The sequence below is a fragment of the Arachis hypogaea genome, chromosome 11 (genome assembly GCF_003086295.3).
Source record: "Arachis hypogaea cultivar Tifrunner chromosome 11, arahy.Tifrunner.gnm2.J5K5, whole genome shotgun sequence".
Lineage (NCBI taxonomy): Eukaryota > Viridiplantae > Streptophyta > Magnoliopsida > Fabales > Fabaceae > Arachis > Arachis hypogaea.
Window position 1 is genome coordinate 19,509,962 of NC_092046.1, and position 18,559 is coordinate 19,528,520.

The 18,559-nt window shown below is 35.0% G+C and overlaps 2 protein-coding genes across 7 annotated transcripts; both read left to right on the top strand.

The window, feature by feature from the left end:
* Positions 1-1,104: 1,104 nt before the first annotated feature.
* LOC112720494 (MACPF domain-containing protein At4g24290) lies at positions 1,105-4,657 on the top strand. 6 transcript variants are annotated; one of them, XR_003162192.3, is made up of 7 exons: positions 1,105-1,524; positions 1,789-1,881; positions 1,996-2,754; positions 2,841-3,079; positions 3,396-3,597; positions 3,903-3,993; positions 4,333-4,657. XR_003162192.3 is itself a non-coding variant. In XM_025771463.3 (7 exons), the coding sequence occupies exons 3-6, from the start codon at positions 2,587-2,589 to the stop codon at positions 3,970-3,972; spliced, it is 696 nt and encodes a 231-aa protein (XP_025627248.1). In that variant the 5' UTR covers positions 1,105-1,524; positions 1,789-1,881; positions 1,996-2,586; the 3' UTR covers positions 3,973-3,993; positions 4,333-4,657. The 6 variants fall into 6 exon arrangements, 2 of the variants coding, with proteins under 2 accessions (XP_025627248.1, XP_072062674.1); XM_025771463.3 differs by having other exon boundaries at positions 3,886-3,993; XR_011867364.1 differs by lacking the exon at positions 3,903-3,993 and having other exon boundaries at positions 3,392-3,597.
* Positions 4,658-14,591: 9,934 nt separating this feature from the next.
* Positions 14,592-18,352, top strand: LOC112720495 (caffeoyl-CoA O-methyltransferase 5). The gene is made up of 5 exons (XM_025771464.3): positions 14,592-14,862; positions 14,968-15,047; positions 16,494-16,638; positions 17,232-17,363; positions 17,830-18,352. Exons 1-5 carry the CDS (start codon positions 14,782-14,784, stop codon positions 18,121-18,123), a joined length of 732 nt encoding a protein of 243 aa, XP_025627249.1. The 5' UTR covers positions 14,592-14,781; the 3' UTR covers positions 18,124-18,352.
* The last annotated feature ends 207 nt before the right edge of the window (positions 18,353-18,559 follow it).

Sequence of the window (18,559 nt, forward strand, 5' to 3'; positions counted from 1 at the left end):
TGTTTGCTTTTCATACTTTGTAAACACTTATAAATTAAAATCAACTACATTATTTTTCTTTTAATTTCATTTGAGAAGTAGAACAAAATGCATCATTTTCCAAACAATACTCACTTTACAATTTAAAGTGCATCAAATTTCTTAGAGTAGCAAAATGAATAGTCAATCAAACAAAGAAATCCAAATTGATTCCTATAATTGTGACCTAGCCTCTGATAACATGAAACCACCAATTGACATCATTGTTGTGTGCAAGATCTCAAATTCATTCTCCACCACTCCGATCAACCAAAAATCTCATTTTTATTTGAAACAAAAATGGCAACAGACATAAAGCGGCTAGATTAAAAAATTTACATCTTATTTGATCTATGAATAAAAATAAAATAAAAAATACATCTTTGCAGAAGAAATCAAAATTCATGGATGAAAGAAGAAGAAGGCGGAAGAATGTCTTGGGAATTGGAATCATTGCATGAGAAAAATTATGAGAATTGAATGGGTTTCTCCATGTACCCGAGTTGGTAGTTCGCACTACAAGAAAAAATGTCTGTCGGCACACTTTTTTCTTGCCACGCTTTTAAAGCGTGCCGAAAAATGGTCTATGGCCACGCTTTGGCGAGGGTGACCACTGATTTGTGATTTGGCCACGCTTTTTTTGCCACGCTTAAAAAGCATGGCCATAGAGGGAAATCGGCATGCTTTTACGAGGGTGCCCACTTATTTGAAATTTGGCCACGCTTTTTTACTGTCACGCTTGAAAAGCGTGGCGATAGAAGAAAATCGGCATGCTTTTACGAGGGTGGCCACTGCTTAAAAATTTGGCCACCTTTTTTTTTGTCACGCTTAAAAAGCGTGGCCATAGAGAGAAACCGGCACGCTTGAAAAGTGTGGCTATACCGTGTTTATTTTGGCACCGTAAAAAAATGTGTCGATAGAGTTCCCTCCCCTAAAATTTAGTTTTCCACCTATTTTTCCCACACTTAACCTTTTTTTTCTAAGTTATCAAACTTTACCCTAAAAATGATAGCAACAACACACACTAACTTAACATTGTTATCAAATTCACTTTTAACTAAAAATGATAACAACAACACATACACTACTAAAAATAATGAAACCCTAAAAATTAACTTTCAAACCCTAAAAGCTAAGGCGCCATCAGCTTCATCTTCTCGAAAGCTCTTCTCGAACCCAGCCTTGGCATCGTTCATCCATCTTCAGCGTTTCCAGCCTTGGCGTCGTTCATCCATCTCCATCATCATCTTCTCGAACCCAGCCTTCATCAACAGAAAACCCTAACCTCCATCACGCCACCATCTATCTCACTGTCGCCACCCTTCACGCTCAAGATCGCTACCAGGTTCATCGTTGTGTTAGCCAACTCGCCATTCCTCTTGCTGTCCTTCTTGCCATTCTGGTCGTCGTGCTGCTCGCCTCTCTCTGTCGCGGTTCTGCTCGCCTCTCTCTGTTGCAGCTCTGCTCGCTTCTCTGTCGTGGTTCTGCTCGCCGTGCTGCTCGAAGGTTAGTGATCAGTTGTGCTCCATCTTCATTTTTTTAAAATGCTCCATTTAGAAATCAATCAAGAAAATTGGATGATTAATGGAATGTTTTCTGCTGTTAACTTTTTATTGAATTGATTAGTGATTAGCTCTTGCTTTTTATTGAATGATTTCTGCTGTTTTCTGCTGTTTTAACTGCATTCTATAATTATTGATGTTATTTTTCTTGGATTTGTGCTTACATTGCGAAATTGAAATTGAACATTTGTTTTTGTGTGTTTTTCAGACGATAAATCTGGCTGCAATTTGCACCCCTGCAGATTACAATACCCGTCCCCTAGACACAATTTACAGCAACTTCATCGATGCTCTCCCTGTGGTACGTGTTCTTCGTGTGATTAGGTCAAATTGTAAATATTTAAAGGCCAAATATTCATGTTTGAGCTGAATGGGATGTGTGATTTTGATTTTTGATGTGTTATTTCTGTTTCAGGTGAAGTACTGCTCTGAGAATAACAAGAGGCTTATTCATTAACATGTGATTTGAAAATTTTTCATGTTTATGTTTAGGAACTACATGCAGTTATACTTAGGAATTGAGAGCTAGAGAAGCTAATGAAGAGAAGTATTCTGATCCTTATTAGCTTTGTATTCATCAATAAGTAACTGGCGTGGGCTTACGCACGATTGGATTGAATGATCAAGATTGATGGTTGTTGTGTTGTTTTATATCCTGTTCCTATATATTTTTATTTTATGAGGACCATATATAAATTTGCCTTACCATGTAGGCCAATCCAGAAGAAGATAAGTTGTCATTATTTCTTGATTAATTATCAGTATAGAAATACAAGACCAAGTCATTTTTGTTCTTTTCTTTTTCATCCTATGCACATGTCCTGTATCGGGTCAAGGGATGGTGGTATTGCTTTCCATTCTATTCTATATTACGTACGTACGCCATTATTGAATAATAATATCTTCAATAATATCCATGTCAGATATAACATTATAGAATACATAGCCATATAATTTTGCAAAGGGAGTTGGAGGCCGTGGGAAGAGGTTGGTGGTGCTTGATGAAATGCACAAGAGGGATATTTTCATCCGTGCAGCTGGTGGAGCCTCCATCACCATTAGAGGGGTCTCTGAGAACATTCCTTGTGATAAAGGGGATAGAATAAGGTTCAAATCCGATGTGCTTGAGTTCAACCAGATCCTCCTTTTTCTCTATATCTTCTCTGTTACGTTTGTAAGATGCCAATCAGTTAGAAAGCTTTGTTATATCACTATGTTTGGGTTTTAAGATCTCTATCTGAATCTTTTTTAAACTTTTAGATATCTGAGTTGTTAAATCAGAAATCGGCAGTGCAAGGGAAAATACCTTCTGGCTATTTCAATGCTCTTATTGATTTAAGTGGTGACTGGTTGAGGGATGCTGCTGACATCAAGTATCTTGCTTTTGATGGTTATTTCATTTTGCTCTACTATTTACATCTAACAGCTTCTCCACTTGTGCTGCAAGAGGAAGTTAAGAAGTCTGTTCCTGCTCAATGGGACCCGACGACATTGTCTAGGTAAACACCACGCCCCTACTACATTTAGTAAGTAGAGTGGCGAATTCACTAAATTGATCTTTGTATTCCTGGTATAATTATTGAGTGTCTTGAATTCAATTCGTTGTTGGTTGTTATACATTCATCATTTTGGCGATCCTACGAAATTTAGCCCAGTTGTTGTCTTGTTGATGAACCGAACAGACTAAGGAAAGAGTTTCGACATTGATAGCACCCATCTCAGTTGATGTGGAGTGATCTTGACAGTTTGATATGGTGTTTAAGTTTGGGTTTCTATGTTGATTCGTACGTGGTGCTGATGAATTTTGTTAGGCAGGTTCATTCAGACATATGGTACACACATAGTAGTAGGTATGGCTGTTGGTGGTCAGGATGTAATCTGTGTCAAACAGAAGCATTCTTCAAAGATTTCTCCTGATGATCTTAGAAGACATTTAGAAGATCTTGGAGATTTTCTGTTTTCAGATGTAAGGAGTCCTTCTTTACTACAGAGGCAAACAGCCGATGGCAAACAGAAGGTATTTTGCTTTATCATCTACAAATTTACCAATTTCACTAGTTTCTTACTTTCAGAGCAAATAGTTATCAGAACAAAGCCTCAGAGCAAATAGTTACATTGGCATGTATTTTTTAGATGAATCTTAAACTTATGTTAGTATTATAGAATACATTGGCATGTATATATTGTAGTGCACTAGCATATGACTATACAAGACAGGTTATGAAAGGGTAATAGGTTCTAGGGTATTTTACACCAACCTCACCTATGGTTAAATGATATTGTATATTCCTGCTCTTGGTCTCAGCCCTTCCTTCATTACAGACTTGGTAGATGCAGTGATAAAAGCTCTTCCATCTTCAAAAGCAATGTATGCATCTACCAGCACTTCTGAAGAAGAGCATGACCTACTTAGGTACTTGGTCAAGATGTTCTTTGATTCAATATTGGAATTCATCTTGTTTCTGTCACCTAGAATGATAACGGCATTCATCTTGTTTCAATATTGGCATTCATCTACATTATATATATTTATATATAAATATATTTTACAAACTGTTTATAGGTGATTTGTTGTATCTGATTTATATTAAATTTGGAACTTGTAATGCTATATGCTAGGCAGTTATTTGACTTCAAAGATAAATTTTGTTTTTCTCAAGAGCATAAATGGATCAAACATTGTTTTGTTTTAGCTTTATGAAATTTATGCATCCTTGCTGAGACTTATTTTCATTTACTTCCTTCATTACAGAGTTCCCAGGATCAAGGAGACACGGTTGATTTTTCAGGACCCTTAATATCTCAAATGCACATTGTCCATGAGATCTTAGAAAGACATGAGCGACACATACGGCGTACTATCCAGCGATTGTGCAAAAATGATAGAACTTCTTCCAAGAGATAGAATAAGTTAATGACTTTATAAGTTTTATATGTATTTATATTTTTTATCCCAATGTATTTTATAACTACTTTGGTTATAAGAGATGATATAGCTAATTTGGTTTGAATTTTATTAATGTAATATTAATTTTCATTAATTAATTTTTTAAATGATATTCAACAATTTTAGTCAATGTTTTTTATTATTTTTGGAGTGCATTAGAGTATATGTAAAAGCACATGTCAGTTTTTTTAATGATAGGGATATAGCCACGCTTTAAAAGCGTGGCAATAGGTCCATGTTTCTTCGACTATTGGCACGTTTCAAAAGCGATACCATATCTTTTACTATTGGCACGTTTCAAAAGTGTGCCGATATCTTTCACTTTTCGGTACGCTTTTAAAGCGTGCCGATAGGTTAATACATATGGCCACGCTTTTAAGCATGGCAAGAGTTGAAAGCGTGGCAAAAAAGAAAGCGTGCCAATAGATCCACAAAAGCGTGGCGATAGAGCAACCGGCACGCGGGCAGATGTGACCCTTTCAAAAGCATGCCGATAGCTCAAAAAGTGTGGCGAAAAGCTGTCGGCACCCTTTTTAGCACTTTTCGGCACACTTTAAAAGCGTGGCAGAAAGCTTATTTTCTTGTAGTATCGTGACCACAAGTATACGCACCGTGTTCAATAACTCGAACTCTACTTCTGCTTTTTTCATTATTGTTGAAGAAAAATCTAAGCAAAAAGGAAGATGACTGAAAATAGTGAAATTGCAAAGTGTGTTAAGTTAGGAAATTTAGAATGCTATGTCTTTGTGAAAAATAGAAGTAAGAGATAATTAGAAATTTCTAAAAATATTAGAGAATCTTCAATTTAGATATGAAATATTCTGAAATCAAATGTTTTTGTCATGGTGGGAATATAATTAAAAAAAACCTGGAGCATGGATCGAATTAAAAGAAAAAAAAAGTATAGAGATCTAATTGAAAAGTTGGCAAAACTATAGAAACCAACAAAGTAATTAAACCTTATACATACCATAGTTAATTATTATGGTAATTAGTTACTCAGTCATTTATATATGCACTTGCAATGCTATTTGTTAGTAACTAAATATTATTATTTTTAGTCAATAGTTAATCAGTAATAATTTATACTCATATTTATAAGAATTTGTACACATAAAATATAGTTTATACTTATATTTACTAAAATTTATATACATAAGTTAATAAAGCTTACACTTTTATTTATCAGAATTTATACACATTAACTAATAAATTTATTTATTAAACATAATTTAATATTTATACTGCATTAGTCAAAATTATTAAAAATGATTGACTCTTAAGATTTTCTAATTAATATTTACTAATGTTGTAAGAGAGTTGCGTTGGAACATTGACAACTTACATCAACATTAATAATGAAAAGGATAAACTACCATTTCTATTTATGAATATTTAGATCTAGGTTTTTACAGAAAAATGATCCTCGGGTTTGGAATCGAGAAGAGTATCAACGCTTGGAACACAATTCTTTCTCTGTTTTTGTCGACAATTTGCCGCAAGATATTTCAAAGAAGGAATTATTTCACTTGTTCCATTGGACAGGACAAATCAACGACATCTACTTGGCACGGAAGATGAAAAATAGAAAGATTCACATGTTTGCTTTTATTCACTATACGATGAAAGGGGGGCGATAAAGGCCATAACTGAAATGCATCATATGAGACTAAGAGGAAAGATTATCTACGTAGGTGAGACTAGGTACAGAAGGGTTACGGGAGGGAAGGACACTGGGGTACCCAAAGAAGACCTTGTAAGAACTGAGGTTGAAAGCAGGCATCATCGGGGAGGCAAAAGTCCAACAAGAATGGAAGATTCTAGGAATGCTACGCCCGTAAACGACCCTCAGGGGAATGGCGGGACGAAGAAGATTGAAGTACCAATAGCAAAGAAGAATTTTGATTGGCTGCTGAGGAGTTTAGTAAGGGGTACGACGAAAGCCATTGACTTTGAATCGTTACGGAGAGCTATCATTAAGAACTTTCCTCATGTTGTTGAAATCAGGGAGCTTGGGGCGTACAAAGCCCTATTAGTATTTGATACTGTGAAGAATGCAGAGGAAGTGTTTACCTTCAAAATGAATAGTTTCCTCCAATTCTTTTACAGTGTGTGGAGATGGGAGAAATCTAAGTGTACTGCGACTAGAAGAGTTTGGCTAGAATATTATGGAGTGCCTTTACATGTCTGGTCAGTGGAAACTTTCAATACGATAGGCAGTCTATGGGGGGAAGTAGTCAAGTGTGATGAAATGTCGAAGTCTGCCTTATCTTTCAGTGTTGGTCGAGTGTTAATCAATACTTATATCTTTGACGATATTAAGGAACGGATTCAAATCACAGTAGGCACCAGTGACTTCGAGGTTTTTGTTAAGGAAAGTGGATGTGAAATTCATAGAGACGAATGTCTACTACAAGATGATGTACGCATTACGTCAACATGTGAATTTTCTAGTTCACATGCAAGCAGAATGTTGTCGACAGTGGTGGTATGGGATCCGGCGGCTGAGCTGATCATAACACGAGCGCATGACGGAGATGAAGATAAGAGTAGAACGGTAATAATAGACACGTTTTTGAATGAATACAATAAAGAGAATTTATGTCCGGTTCAAGTGCAAGGAATAACGGCTCAATTCAAAATTAAAGGATTTAATGAGGCGGCTGATTGTGAGGGATTTGATAATTGTCTTGAGTGTGAATCAGAGAGAACCGTTTCAGAGGTGTGTCTTGATAAGGGAAGTGGGGCCAAAATACTAGAAAGGAGGGTACAAGGTGGGAAGGAGCTGGGCTTGTTTTTAAAAATAAGTGAGGCCCAAAAAACTTGTTACCAACTGGGTAATGTGATGGGCAACTTAACTGGTGGGCAGGTGAAAGCTGTTGGGCTAGACGGGCTACTGGCAGGTGCTCAGTTTCAACAAGTACGCGCACGGGTTCCTGGGCCGGGTCAGGAGCTTTCACGGGCATCCGGGTCAGGGCAGCAGCTCCCTTGTTTCGGTAAGGCAATGCAGCATGGAAAGGCTGCGCAGGATTTCCTTCGGGGATCAGGGATGCCAACATGGACACGTAGGCTGTGTGTGACTCGCGTCCTGTTGCGCGGAAGAGAGGTGTCGAGCGCCGGTCCAGATGGGAAGGGAAGAACATAAGCCTAACTCCGGTGCATCACAGCGTTGATGGAGGAAGATTGAAGGCACGGAATAATCTGGCTGATTCCGAGGACGATCTGGAAGTAGGGGGTCCTGCGGTGAAGTGAGCAACCGGGATAAGCTTGGAGGTCAGGACATGCTTTGCCGGGGCAGTGAGAGCAAGGTGGGAGAGGTAGGAGGTCAAGATGATGGTGTGGGTCACGCCAACATATGCAAACGGGTTACAGAGGGCGCTGGTTCTGAGACAGAAATTGAAGGGACAAAACCTAACTCCGATCAGAGGCAGACACAGGAAAGACAGTCAACAGAAAATATGAAAACGTGGAAGCTAGCAGTGGAGTTTGGTGCGGTTTTCTATGACGATGAAGAAGATATTATGGCTATTTTACAAAGACAAAATGAGGCTATCGCAACAAAAAGAAGAATGGCAAAACAAAAGGAGAAAGCTAGGAGGAGCATGCCTAAACAACATAATAAGGTGTGTAGAAATTCCTTTAAATGATTTGTAGTTGTTGGAATATTAGAGGACTAGGAGGGAATGGAAATTTGAGTATGGTAAAAGATTTGAAGAAAAAGTATAGGTTGAATATGCTAGGCTTGATTGAAACAAAAAAGGAGGTAGTAACAAAATTTGATGTAGCACGTCTGTGGGGTTGTGACACGGTAGATTGGGAATATGTGGGATCAACTGGAACCTCTGGTGGTTTATTATTGATGTGGGATAATTTATTTTTTGTACGGTCAAATTGCTATAAAGGGAATGGCTGGCTTTGTGTTGAAGGTTTGCTGACAAACAATAATTTAACTGTGCGTTCTGTTTGGTATATGGTGCACATGTGCGAAGTGAGAAATTGGTGATGTGGGAGGAATTAAACTATATGGTGGGTTTATGTCAGGTTCCATTTTGCTTCATGGGAGACTTCAATGAGATCTTACGGCTAGAGGAAAGGAAAGACGCCGTTAATCTACCAGCATCTGCTAAGGATTTTAAGGAGTGGGTGCAAGACTTACAGCTCGTAGACTTACCGCTAACTGATAGGAAGTTCACTTGGTTTCGAGGTAAATCTTGTAGTCGCATTAATAGGATGCTGGTTAGTTTGGAGTGGCTTGAGGAGTTTCCAGATTCTCGATTGAAAGGGGCTCCGAGAGGCCTATCGGATCATTGCCCGTTGATTCTAGAAGATACAAGACTTTGGGCGGGTCCACGACCTTTTCGTAGTCTGGATTCCTGGTTTACACATGAAGGGTTTCTGAGGATAGTAAAGGATGAGTGGAAGAACTTGGGTGATGACCAATTCACAAATAAGCTGAAGGCTTTGAGAGTTTCGCTAAGGAGATGGCACAAGGACAATTTTGGGGATATGGACAACATGATATAAAGAAGTTTGAGGAAGAGATAAAGAAGATTGATGATATTGTTAGTGTGGGTTCTTATGACGAAACAATGGAGGCTAGACGAAAGGCTCTTGTGACTTGCTGTGCGAAGTGGTATGCTAGAAAGGAGATTCATTGGAAGCAGATGTCTCGATCTCAACATGCTAGAGATATGGACAAGAACACCAGGTACTTCCATAACCTAGCATCGGCTAGAAGGAGGAACAACAGAATTGATTCTTTAGTGATTAATGGAAGATTGGTGCGGAATCAGGCCAGAATAAAGATTGCGATTATAGGATTTTATAAAGATCTGTATCAGCGGGAACATGCTCCTTTTAGAGGTAATGCCAACACCGGAGGAGATACGAAAGGCGGTTTGGGATTGTGAGTCAAGTAAAGCTTCGGGTAGTGATGGCTATAATATGAACTTCATAAAGAAATGTTGGGAGGAGATTGGCCAGGAATTTACTACAGCTGTGTTGGATTTTTTTCAGAGTGCAAAGCTACCAACAGAGGCTAATGTAACTTGGGTGGCGCTAGCCCCAAAATTTGTGGGGGCCAAGGAAATCAAAGACCTAAGACCGATTAGTATGGTTGGTTGTGTTTATAAGGTGATATAAAAAGTGCTGGTAAGAAGAATGCGCCTAGTGATGCCACGTTTAGTGGGGAAGACCCAGTCTGCATTTGTAAAGCGCCGCAAAATACATGATGGTGCTCTCATTACTTGTGAGACGGTCCAATGGCTGAAGCTGCGAAGGAAGCAGGCAACAATTGTCAAATTAGACTTTCAGAAAGCTTATGACAGGGTGAGATGGAGCTTTGTGGATATAGTGCTACAGAAGATAGGCTTTGGTCTTAGATGGAGGACATGGGTGAAGGAATGTGTGACCACAACGTCTATGTCGGTGTTTATTAATGGGTCACCATCTAAGCCGTTCAAGATGGAGAGAGGACTTAGACAAAGAGATCCCCTCTCTCCTTTTCTATTTGTTCTTGTCGTTGACGTTTTGCACAGGATTGTGGGTGAGGCGGTAAAGAATGGACGTATTTCTCCATTGTTGGTGGGATGGGACAACATAGAGCTGTCGCATCTCCAATTCGCAGATGATACGATATTGTTCTGTCCTCAGGATACGGAGATAGTGTTGAATTATAAGAGACTTCTACGTTGTTTTGAGTTAATGCCTGGCCTGAGTATTAACTACGATAAGTAAAGCTTGATTTCAGTCAACTGTGAGAAGGCATGGGTGACTAATATGTGTGGTTTATTGGGATGTACCGAAGCTGCATTACCGGTTAGGTACTTGGGAATTTTCTTAGGCACAAATCCTCGGTTGGTGAAGACCTGGAAACCGATCATAGACAAGGTGGAAGATAAGTTGAGCTTATGGAAAGCTAAATCTCTTAACAAGGCTGGTAAGTTAGTTCTCATCAAATCTGTTTTAAACAGCCTTCCGGTTTACTACTTAAGCTTGTATAAGATGCCAAAAGCGGTTGCAGAAAAGATAATTGGACTACAAAGAAGGTTTCTGTGGAGTAAATAAGATGGGATTAATGGTATACCACTTGTGAAATGGGAGGTGGTTCAAGCTCCTAAGAAGCTAGGTGGTTTGGGGGTGGGGGATGCATTACTCAGGAATGTGTCGCTTCTGTTCAAGTGGTGGTAGCGCTTCTCTAAGGAGGACTGCCCGTTGTGGAAGAAGGTTGTTTGTTCTTGTAATCAATTGAACCCATCTTTAATGATGTCAAAACAACCTTTACCATCTAGAGGGAGCTCATGGAAAGATATTTGCCAGCTTAATATAAAGGAGCAACAGGTGAGAGATATGATGATTAGTGGATTGTCTATGGAGGTGGGAAATGGCAGACGTATTCGTTTGTGGGAGGATGGTTGGCTACAAAGTGGCTCTTTGAAAGATAGTTTTTCAAGACTCTTATCTGTTTCAAACCAACAAGGATCTGTAATAGGGGACTGTGGGTTCTGGGATGGGTTAAAGTGGGTATGGAACTTTGAATGGAGGAGAAAATTATTCCAATGGGAGTTAGAGTTGCTCAACCAACTTCATGACTGTTTACGGGTTGTAAAATTGTTGGTTGATAGAGAGGATTCTGTCATATGGAAATTTGACAAAAAATGTATTTTTTCACTAACTCATTTGTGTAGGTACTGCAGAAAGAAACTCTCCCAGAGGACATCACAAGTTACAGTTTCACTAGTACCATATGGAGAGGCCTGGTTCCTCTAAGAGTTGAACTTTTTACATGGTTCGTTTTAGTAGGCGGGGTCAACACGAAGGAGAGACTGAGTAGATTCGGGATTATTAATCATAATGATAATATCTGTGTGTTGTGTAAAAAGGATATAAAATTTGTGCATCATTTATTTTTTGGCTGTGAGTTTACATGGCAGGTGTGGTGCGCTTGGCTAACGCGTGCTGGTAGAGACTGGACTATGCCGGGGACTGTTAAAGAGTTTTCTGAGAGCTGGATTGGAGTACCAGGTTGTAAGTCTCAGCAAAATAAGTGGTTGATAGGCTTCTGTGCAGTTGTTTGGAATATCTGGTTGGAATGGAACAGTAGAATTTTTCATAATACTGAGACAGGTGTTGAAGAGATCAAGACTAGATCATTTTTGAGCTACAGAGTTTGGGGCGGTGGTGATCCATTTGGTTGTTGATGGCAATTCCGGAGATTCCAACGGAGTATACCTTTTATTCGTGTTTAGTGTCTCGTGTTTATATGTTCTTTTTCCTACTTGCTCTACTTCAGTGTGTTGAGCTCCTTTTGTTAAAAAAAAAAAAAACTTATTACACATTAGGTCTTTATATAAGTTTATACATCCACAACAGAAAATAAAAATAAAACTTGAAAAAATACTAAAATTTTTCAATCTATCCTTTTCTAACTTAACTCTAACCTCTAACCTCTAACCTCTATCCATCTTCATCTTTATCCTCAGTTCCTCCAATGGCAAGGACATCTTCGACCACTCCTTCACTACCTCTTTCTTGGATGATCTTCTCTCCCCCACTACCTCTTCTTTCACATTGATTATTGCCAATAAAAGCCCTTTTCATTTGGAATCTTTTTCATTTTTAAAATTTATTGAAAATAAATTAATTATTTGTATCATAAATCATAAACAGATAAACTACACAAATCTAAATCCCATATACATGCTTGAAAGTCTTTTTGCCTGATATTTTATAAAATCTTAATCAAGTAATGCTCTTTTCAACCACGGAATGGTACTGATAATTTCTTTTGCAATTTCCTTTTATTTAGTGTACAATATTTTTTTCTAGCAGAGTATAGTATTAAAATTAACCATAAAAGATTATGACGCTGATAAATGTGACTATAAAAAAATTAAAATTAATTTGTAATCATGAAAGATGAGATTTCGTAAACAAAACTACCCAAATCATAAAAATCTATCAAAAATCTCTAAATTACCCCTCTACTCTAACCTAACCATTCTCAAACTCTAATCCCACCTCATCTCTATTCTACAATTCTCTTCACCATTCCAAAATTCCCAGGTCCCAATCCCTCTTCTATTTCCTCTCTTCTCTCTCTTTCCACTACTATCACCATCTCAATTTTCTGTCGATTTCAAAGCTTATTGTAATTGCAAGTGATAGGGACATTTGGGATAGTGAAAAAGAGCTACTTGGTGTTCTTTATCAGGAGAAATAAACAAGTTCTTGATAGATTCGTTGGCAGGGCCAGAGTTATCCAAATCATGCTACAAAACAAAGCTTCAACCCATGAAAGAGGAAAAGAAAACATGATATGCAAAGATGAAGGGTTTTGGGTTTGTGGGGACTGAAACATGAATAAAACTTCGTTGATTATTAGTGGGAGTGTCAACACAAGAATGAAACTTTTCCTTCGCTTGGATTTATGGTCTTCAATCTCGTCACCGAAACACATGAAGACCAGCATGGTGAATCAAACTCAATTAACGGCCTCTTCGGCTTAGCTTCCCTATCCCAAACCTAAGGACAAACTCGAACCCAAACCAGAGACAGCACATCCTAGACCCTGAACTCGACGATTTCAATCCTAACGCCTTTTTCATCTTGCTAGCGATAGTGGAAGTTAGGAAACGCTGCACCGCTGGCATATTTTGCGAGTTGTGACTCGGCGACTCAATTGAAGACGATGAGTAATAGTTGTTATTGCTGTGGCTATTGTTGGAGTTCGGGCCATTGTAGCGGAGTTCAAAGGCTTCTCGGAAGAGGTACGATAGGCAATAATAATTGTAGGGAGAGAAAGGGGTTTGTCAAAGATTGGGAGCATTGGTGAAGAGGATTGGAGAATGGAGATGAGGTGGGATTAGAGTTTGAAAGTGATTAGGTTAGATTAGAGAAAAATTTAAGAATGTTTGATAGATTTTAGAATTTGGATAGTTTGGTCTATGAAAGTTAGATTAGAGGGCAATTTAAGATTTTTTAATAAATTTTTAGAATTTAGATAGTTTTATCTATGAAACTCTATTTTTTATGGTTAAATTTGTTAGTGTTATAATCTTTCGTGGTCAATTTTGGTACTTTATTCTTTCTAACAAGTTGAATAACTAAGAGGGACTCTTTTTAAAGAAATTATACACTCTAAAAAATATTTTTCTCCCACACACCACGTACAGTGGCGTCATCGCTTTTAGCATCCTTTTTTCTTTTCTTTTCTTTTCTTATTGGTAAGATATTAGAAGGAACGAGGGAATAGTAATGGGTTTGGAGTTTCGGGAGGCTCGCAACATAAGATTAAAAATTTTTGTCAACATAAAGTAAAATTGAATAGAGAAGGCGAAGAGGTAGCAGAAAAGAGAAAAGCAGGGAGGACAGAAATAATGAAGGGGCCGTCACTCGTCGTCATCGCCGTTGGAGAAGCCAAAGATGAAGATGAAGATGGACTAAGCTTAAAATTAAGTTAAAAGAAGGTAATTTGAACATTTTTAATGTTTTTTTTTAATTTGGATAATTTTGTCAAAAAATTAATTTTTATGAATATAAAATTAATTTTATTTTTCTATTGATAAATTTGTTAATATTCTAAACATTCATGCATACAAATGATAGTTTGTTCTAATAAAAAAATTAATTTTTCAATCATTAATATTATATTTTATAATATAAAAAATAAAAAATATTAATTTGAGACACTTAAATAGTTAACTCAAATCCTCTTTATATTTAGATATAATATTTCAAGGAGTATCAATTATGATTTAAAAAAAAAAAAAGGCAATTCTCTAAAATTAAGTTGAAGTCATCAATTAATCAGGAAAATTTTTAAATAATTTGAGAATACTAACGTTTTAGTAATTTTAATTAATCATTAATTTTAATTAATATATATTATATATATTTTTTATAATTGAGAACGATTAAAATTATTCAAATACCATCATATATATATATATATATATATATATATATATAATGTCTAATTTATTAAAAAATAAATAGTTAATTTAAAAATATAAAAGCTAATAAATTTTAAATATTTAATATTTATTTTAAAAAATAAGTTTGACGAGTTCGGTACACAAATAAATGAATAATAGACATAAAAAGATTGGCCATATTACAGCTCTAAAGCGCTTGTGAACCTTATAAATTGGATTATTGGACACCATCTTGGTGCCTTTCATCAGCATCTAACTGATAGCAATCTCTTCTAAACTTCAATCCATTACAAATTAATTAAGAAGGATTACAAAGGGCATGGCTGAACAAGAAAACCAAGAAATTGGCCACAAGGAACTCGCTCATAAGACTCTCCTTCAGAGCGATGCACTCTACCAGGTCTTTAATCAATTTGAATTAACTTCCCACATATTTTAGTAAGCAATGTTGTTTAATTTTCATCCCTGATTTTCTAGTCTATAAGATTTGCTAATTTTTATGCAGTATATCCTTGAAACGAGTGTGTTTCCAAGAGAGCATGAATGCATGAAGGAGCTCCGTCAGATGACAGAAAAACACCCTTGGTAAGAGCAATAATGGTTAATCATTTTTCATTCTCCAACAAATTCATATCAAAAAAATATTAGAAGACTATCAAAATTTATTATTTTTGGTTATCAATTAGTTATTAATGTTTAAAAATATGTGATAAAGTATGTTGTTAGATTATTAAATTAAAAGAGCTAGACTAAAGAAATTGAATTGATGACTAAATGAAAGTAAAAAATAATAAATTTTGATGATGTATTAGCATTTCTCTTCATGTAATTAAGCATATATGTTAATTAATTACAAATAAGAAATTAGTGTTATGTGAATATTTTTCTAAAAGTATTATGTCCTTCATGAAATTATGTTTTAAAAAAATTTAAGTTGATAAAAAAAGATTCATAAATTATGAATAGTTATATCTTTAATACACATTTTTAAGTAAGATATCGATCTTCTTTTTTAATTTACTTGAATTTTTGCATAAGTCTCCTTCTTTTTTTTTTTTTTAAATTTGTCTTATGTTAATTTTATTTTTGGTTTATCAAGAATCAAATTTTATAATTTTTAGTTACAAAAATTTTAATATTATGTCACAAAATTATTTTTTTTAAAAAAATTAAATTGATAAAAAAATTGATAAATAGTTATATCTCTAATATATACAAAAAAAAATAGCCATCAAATCAGTCGAGATATATATATATATATATATATATATATATATATATATATATATACAAATTTTTATTAATATATATTTTATATTTTATATTTGAATTTTATAGACGACATATACAAATGAATTTTTTTCCTATACTCTATTATTGGAGATAAGACCTTAGCTTTCTTCAATTATTTAAGCATTTATCAACTTTTTTTTATAGTAAAATACTGTTTCAGTGGGTCAAGTTATCATAGTCTTATTTCTAATATTTAAAAGGGTTCTATTTTTGCCCACAAAAAAATTCACATAGTTAGCTCAATATTGATGGCCTATCATTAAATATGGATAATATATAATATTATTGTTAGTGGATGTATTGTGAAAATATTATTAATTGAGTCAATATTTAAATGTTAAGATTTTAGAGTTCCGAAAAAAAAAAAAAAAGCTAATAATGTTTATGTTAGTAAATATTAAGATTTAACAAATAAAAGATTATAAAAAGGATTTAATATATAAGTAGGTTGACAATAAGATTAATACACATAAGTGGACTGAAAATAGATGAGTCGATAATACTTGCTAAAGTATCTATATTTTTATGGTATATGTTTTCTTCCTGAATTTAAAGCATGGACATCATTGACTCTATTAAAAAAAAAACAAGGACATTTTAAATGTTAAAAATAAATTAATATTTAATCTAAATATTAGAAATTAAAATAGTATTTTATTATTTTTTATTGGTAGAAGAACTAACTTTTTCAACTTTAACAAATTAAATTTACATTATATTGTAAAACATATATAACAGGGGTCTCATGGCTACCCCACCAGACGAAGGACAACTTATAAACATGCTGGTTAAACTCATAAACGCAAAGAAGACGATGGAAATTGGTGTCTACACTGGTTATTCTTTACTCTCTACTGCTCTTGCTCTTCCTCATGATGGAAAGGTCTTTACTTATTATTATTATTATTATTATTATTATTATTATTATTATGCAAGAGGGAACATTCATGAGCAGGACAAGTATTTTCAGTTTACATACATTTCCGTACTAAAACTCAATCCGATATCTGGTGGCATTTTCATAGAAACTCAGACCAAAAATCACAAAGAAACACCAAGAGAAAAGAAAGTTCAACAAGTAAAACTTTTGAGCTGTCATAGATAAGCAAATATAAAAATCCACCGATATATTAATCAAAATTCAGTTTTTATGTATTGATCTGAGAAATATTGTATACACTATTTTTTTTTGTCACTTTTGTATATATTTTCTTGAGAAAATGAAACTCTTCCCTTTTTGTAAGATATCTAAATAGAATTCTCATATCTTCTATTATGTGCACTTTCTCCACTTGTTCTAAGATTAAAATATAATTTATTTTACTAAATACTCTTCAACAATTATGATCATTATGTATAAATTAGTGATAATTATGTGGTAGATTCAAATAATAATCTAATGTTAATTATATCGTTGCTTTAATATTTATAATTATATATACTAGCTGATTTGATGAGTACTTCTATTAATGTTAGATCTTTGCCATAGACATCAACCGGGAATATTATGAACTTGGACTGCCCATGATTGAAAAAGCTGGAGTGGCTCACAAAATTGATTTCAAAGAAGGATACGCTCTTCCTCTTCTTGACGAATTGTTATTAGATGTGCGTACACACCATTCTCCATGTTATAATTGTTGACTAACTAACTCTATTTGAGTTATTGAAAAATTAATAAAAATATTACCTACACATAAAAAAAATCAACTATTAAATCAGTCATTATATATGTGTATATAATTAAATATTTTTTAATTTATTTTTAATATATATTTTATATGGTTGACTGGTTTTTTTGTACACATAACATAGTTAAAAAATTAATTATAAGCAGGGTCAATAGTTAGTTAGATTAGTTGTTGACTCAACAGAATCAGTTAGAGAACATACTAGGTTTTTAAAGTAGTCAAGTTTGTTATTGCTTTAACTAGTTAGCTAGTATATATATATAAGCTATGTGATTTTACCATAATATATACACTAGTTTTGTTATTCGCTGTCTTTGCATCAACTTAATAGTTACTAGAATAATATATACATGTTTGGTCAACTAAAGCTAGAAATTATTCAGGAAAATAACAAGGGGGCATTTGATTTTGTCTTCGTGGATGCGGATAAGGACAACTACTTGAACTACCATAAGAGGGTGATTGAGCTGGTGAGAGTTGGGGGATTGATTGGCTACGATAACACTCTATGGAGTGGTGCTGTGGCGGGCCCACCTGATGCACCAATGCTGGATTATGTGAAGCAATTCCGTAGTTATGTCATAGAGGTCAACAAGTACCTCGCGCATGATTCAAGGATCGAGATTTGTCAAATCCCTGTTGGTGATGGCATTACCCTGTGCCGCCGCATCATATGATAACTACTTTATAATTTATTTGCTTGCTAATAAAGGGTGTATTTCACTATTTCAGCATTCGCAATTATGGAAATGATTTGATTTGAATTGAGTTCAATTAAAGTGATTTGTGTGTCACTTTAAAATGGAGAAAGATGTGCGGATTGCTGCTAAATCAAGTCAAACTATAGTAGTTTGCGTGTGAGCTTATATTATGTTTATTACTATGGAAACCTGTTGAATTTTGATATGCATGTCTCGTATTTGCTTTATCGAAACAAATCATGGAAAATTTGTCAACGTTATGTTGGATGCACATAGAAATATGCGGCCAATTGGTGGAATAGGTCCCATTTCATAGTCATAAAAGCTCTATCATCTACAATTAAATATCTATCGTAATTCATTTTTTAATTAATCATTATTGATTCTAATAATTATGTTTAGATATTATTTC

Excerpts from the sequence above, each read along its gene's own strand:
- LOC112720494 (XM_072206573.1), top strand. The coding sequence starts at position 2,587 with ATGCACAAGAGGGATATTTTCATCCGTGCAGCTGGTGGAGCCTCCATC. Across the intron at positions 2,755-2,840 it reads ATATCTTCTCTGTTACGTTT|ATATCTGAGTTGTTAAATCA; the intron begins GTAAGATGCCAA and ends TTAAACTTTTAG. Across the intron at positions 3,080-3,395 it reads GACCCGACGACATTGTCTAG|GTTCATTCAGACATATGGTA; the intron begins GTAAACACCACG and ends TTTGTTAGGCAG.
- LOC112720495 (XM_025771464.3), top strand. The coding sequence starts at position 14,782 with ATGGCTGAACAAGAAAACCAAGAAATTGGCCACAAGGAACTCGCTCAT. Across the intron at positions 15,048-16,493 it reads ATGACAGAAAAACACCCTTG|GGGTCTCATGGCTACCCCAC; the intron begins GTAAGAGCAATA and ends CATATATAACAG. Across the intron at positions 16,639-17,231 it reads CTCTTCCTCATGATGGAAAG|ATCTTTGCCATAGACATCAA; the intron begins GTCTTTACTTAT and ends TATTAATGTTAG.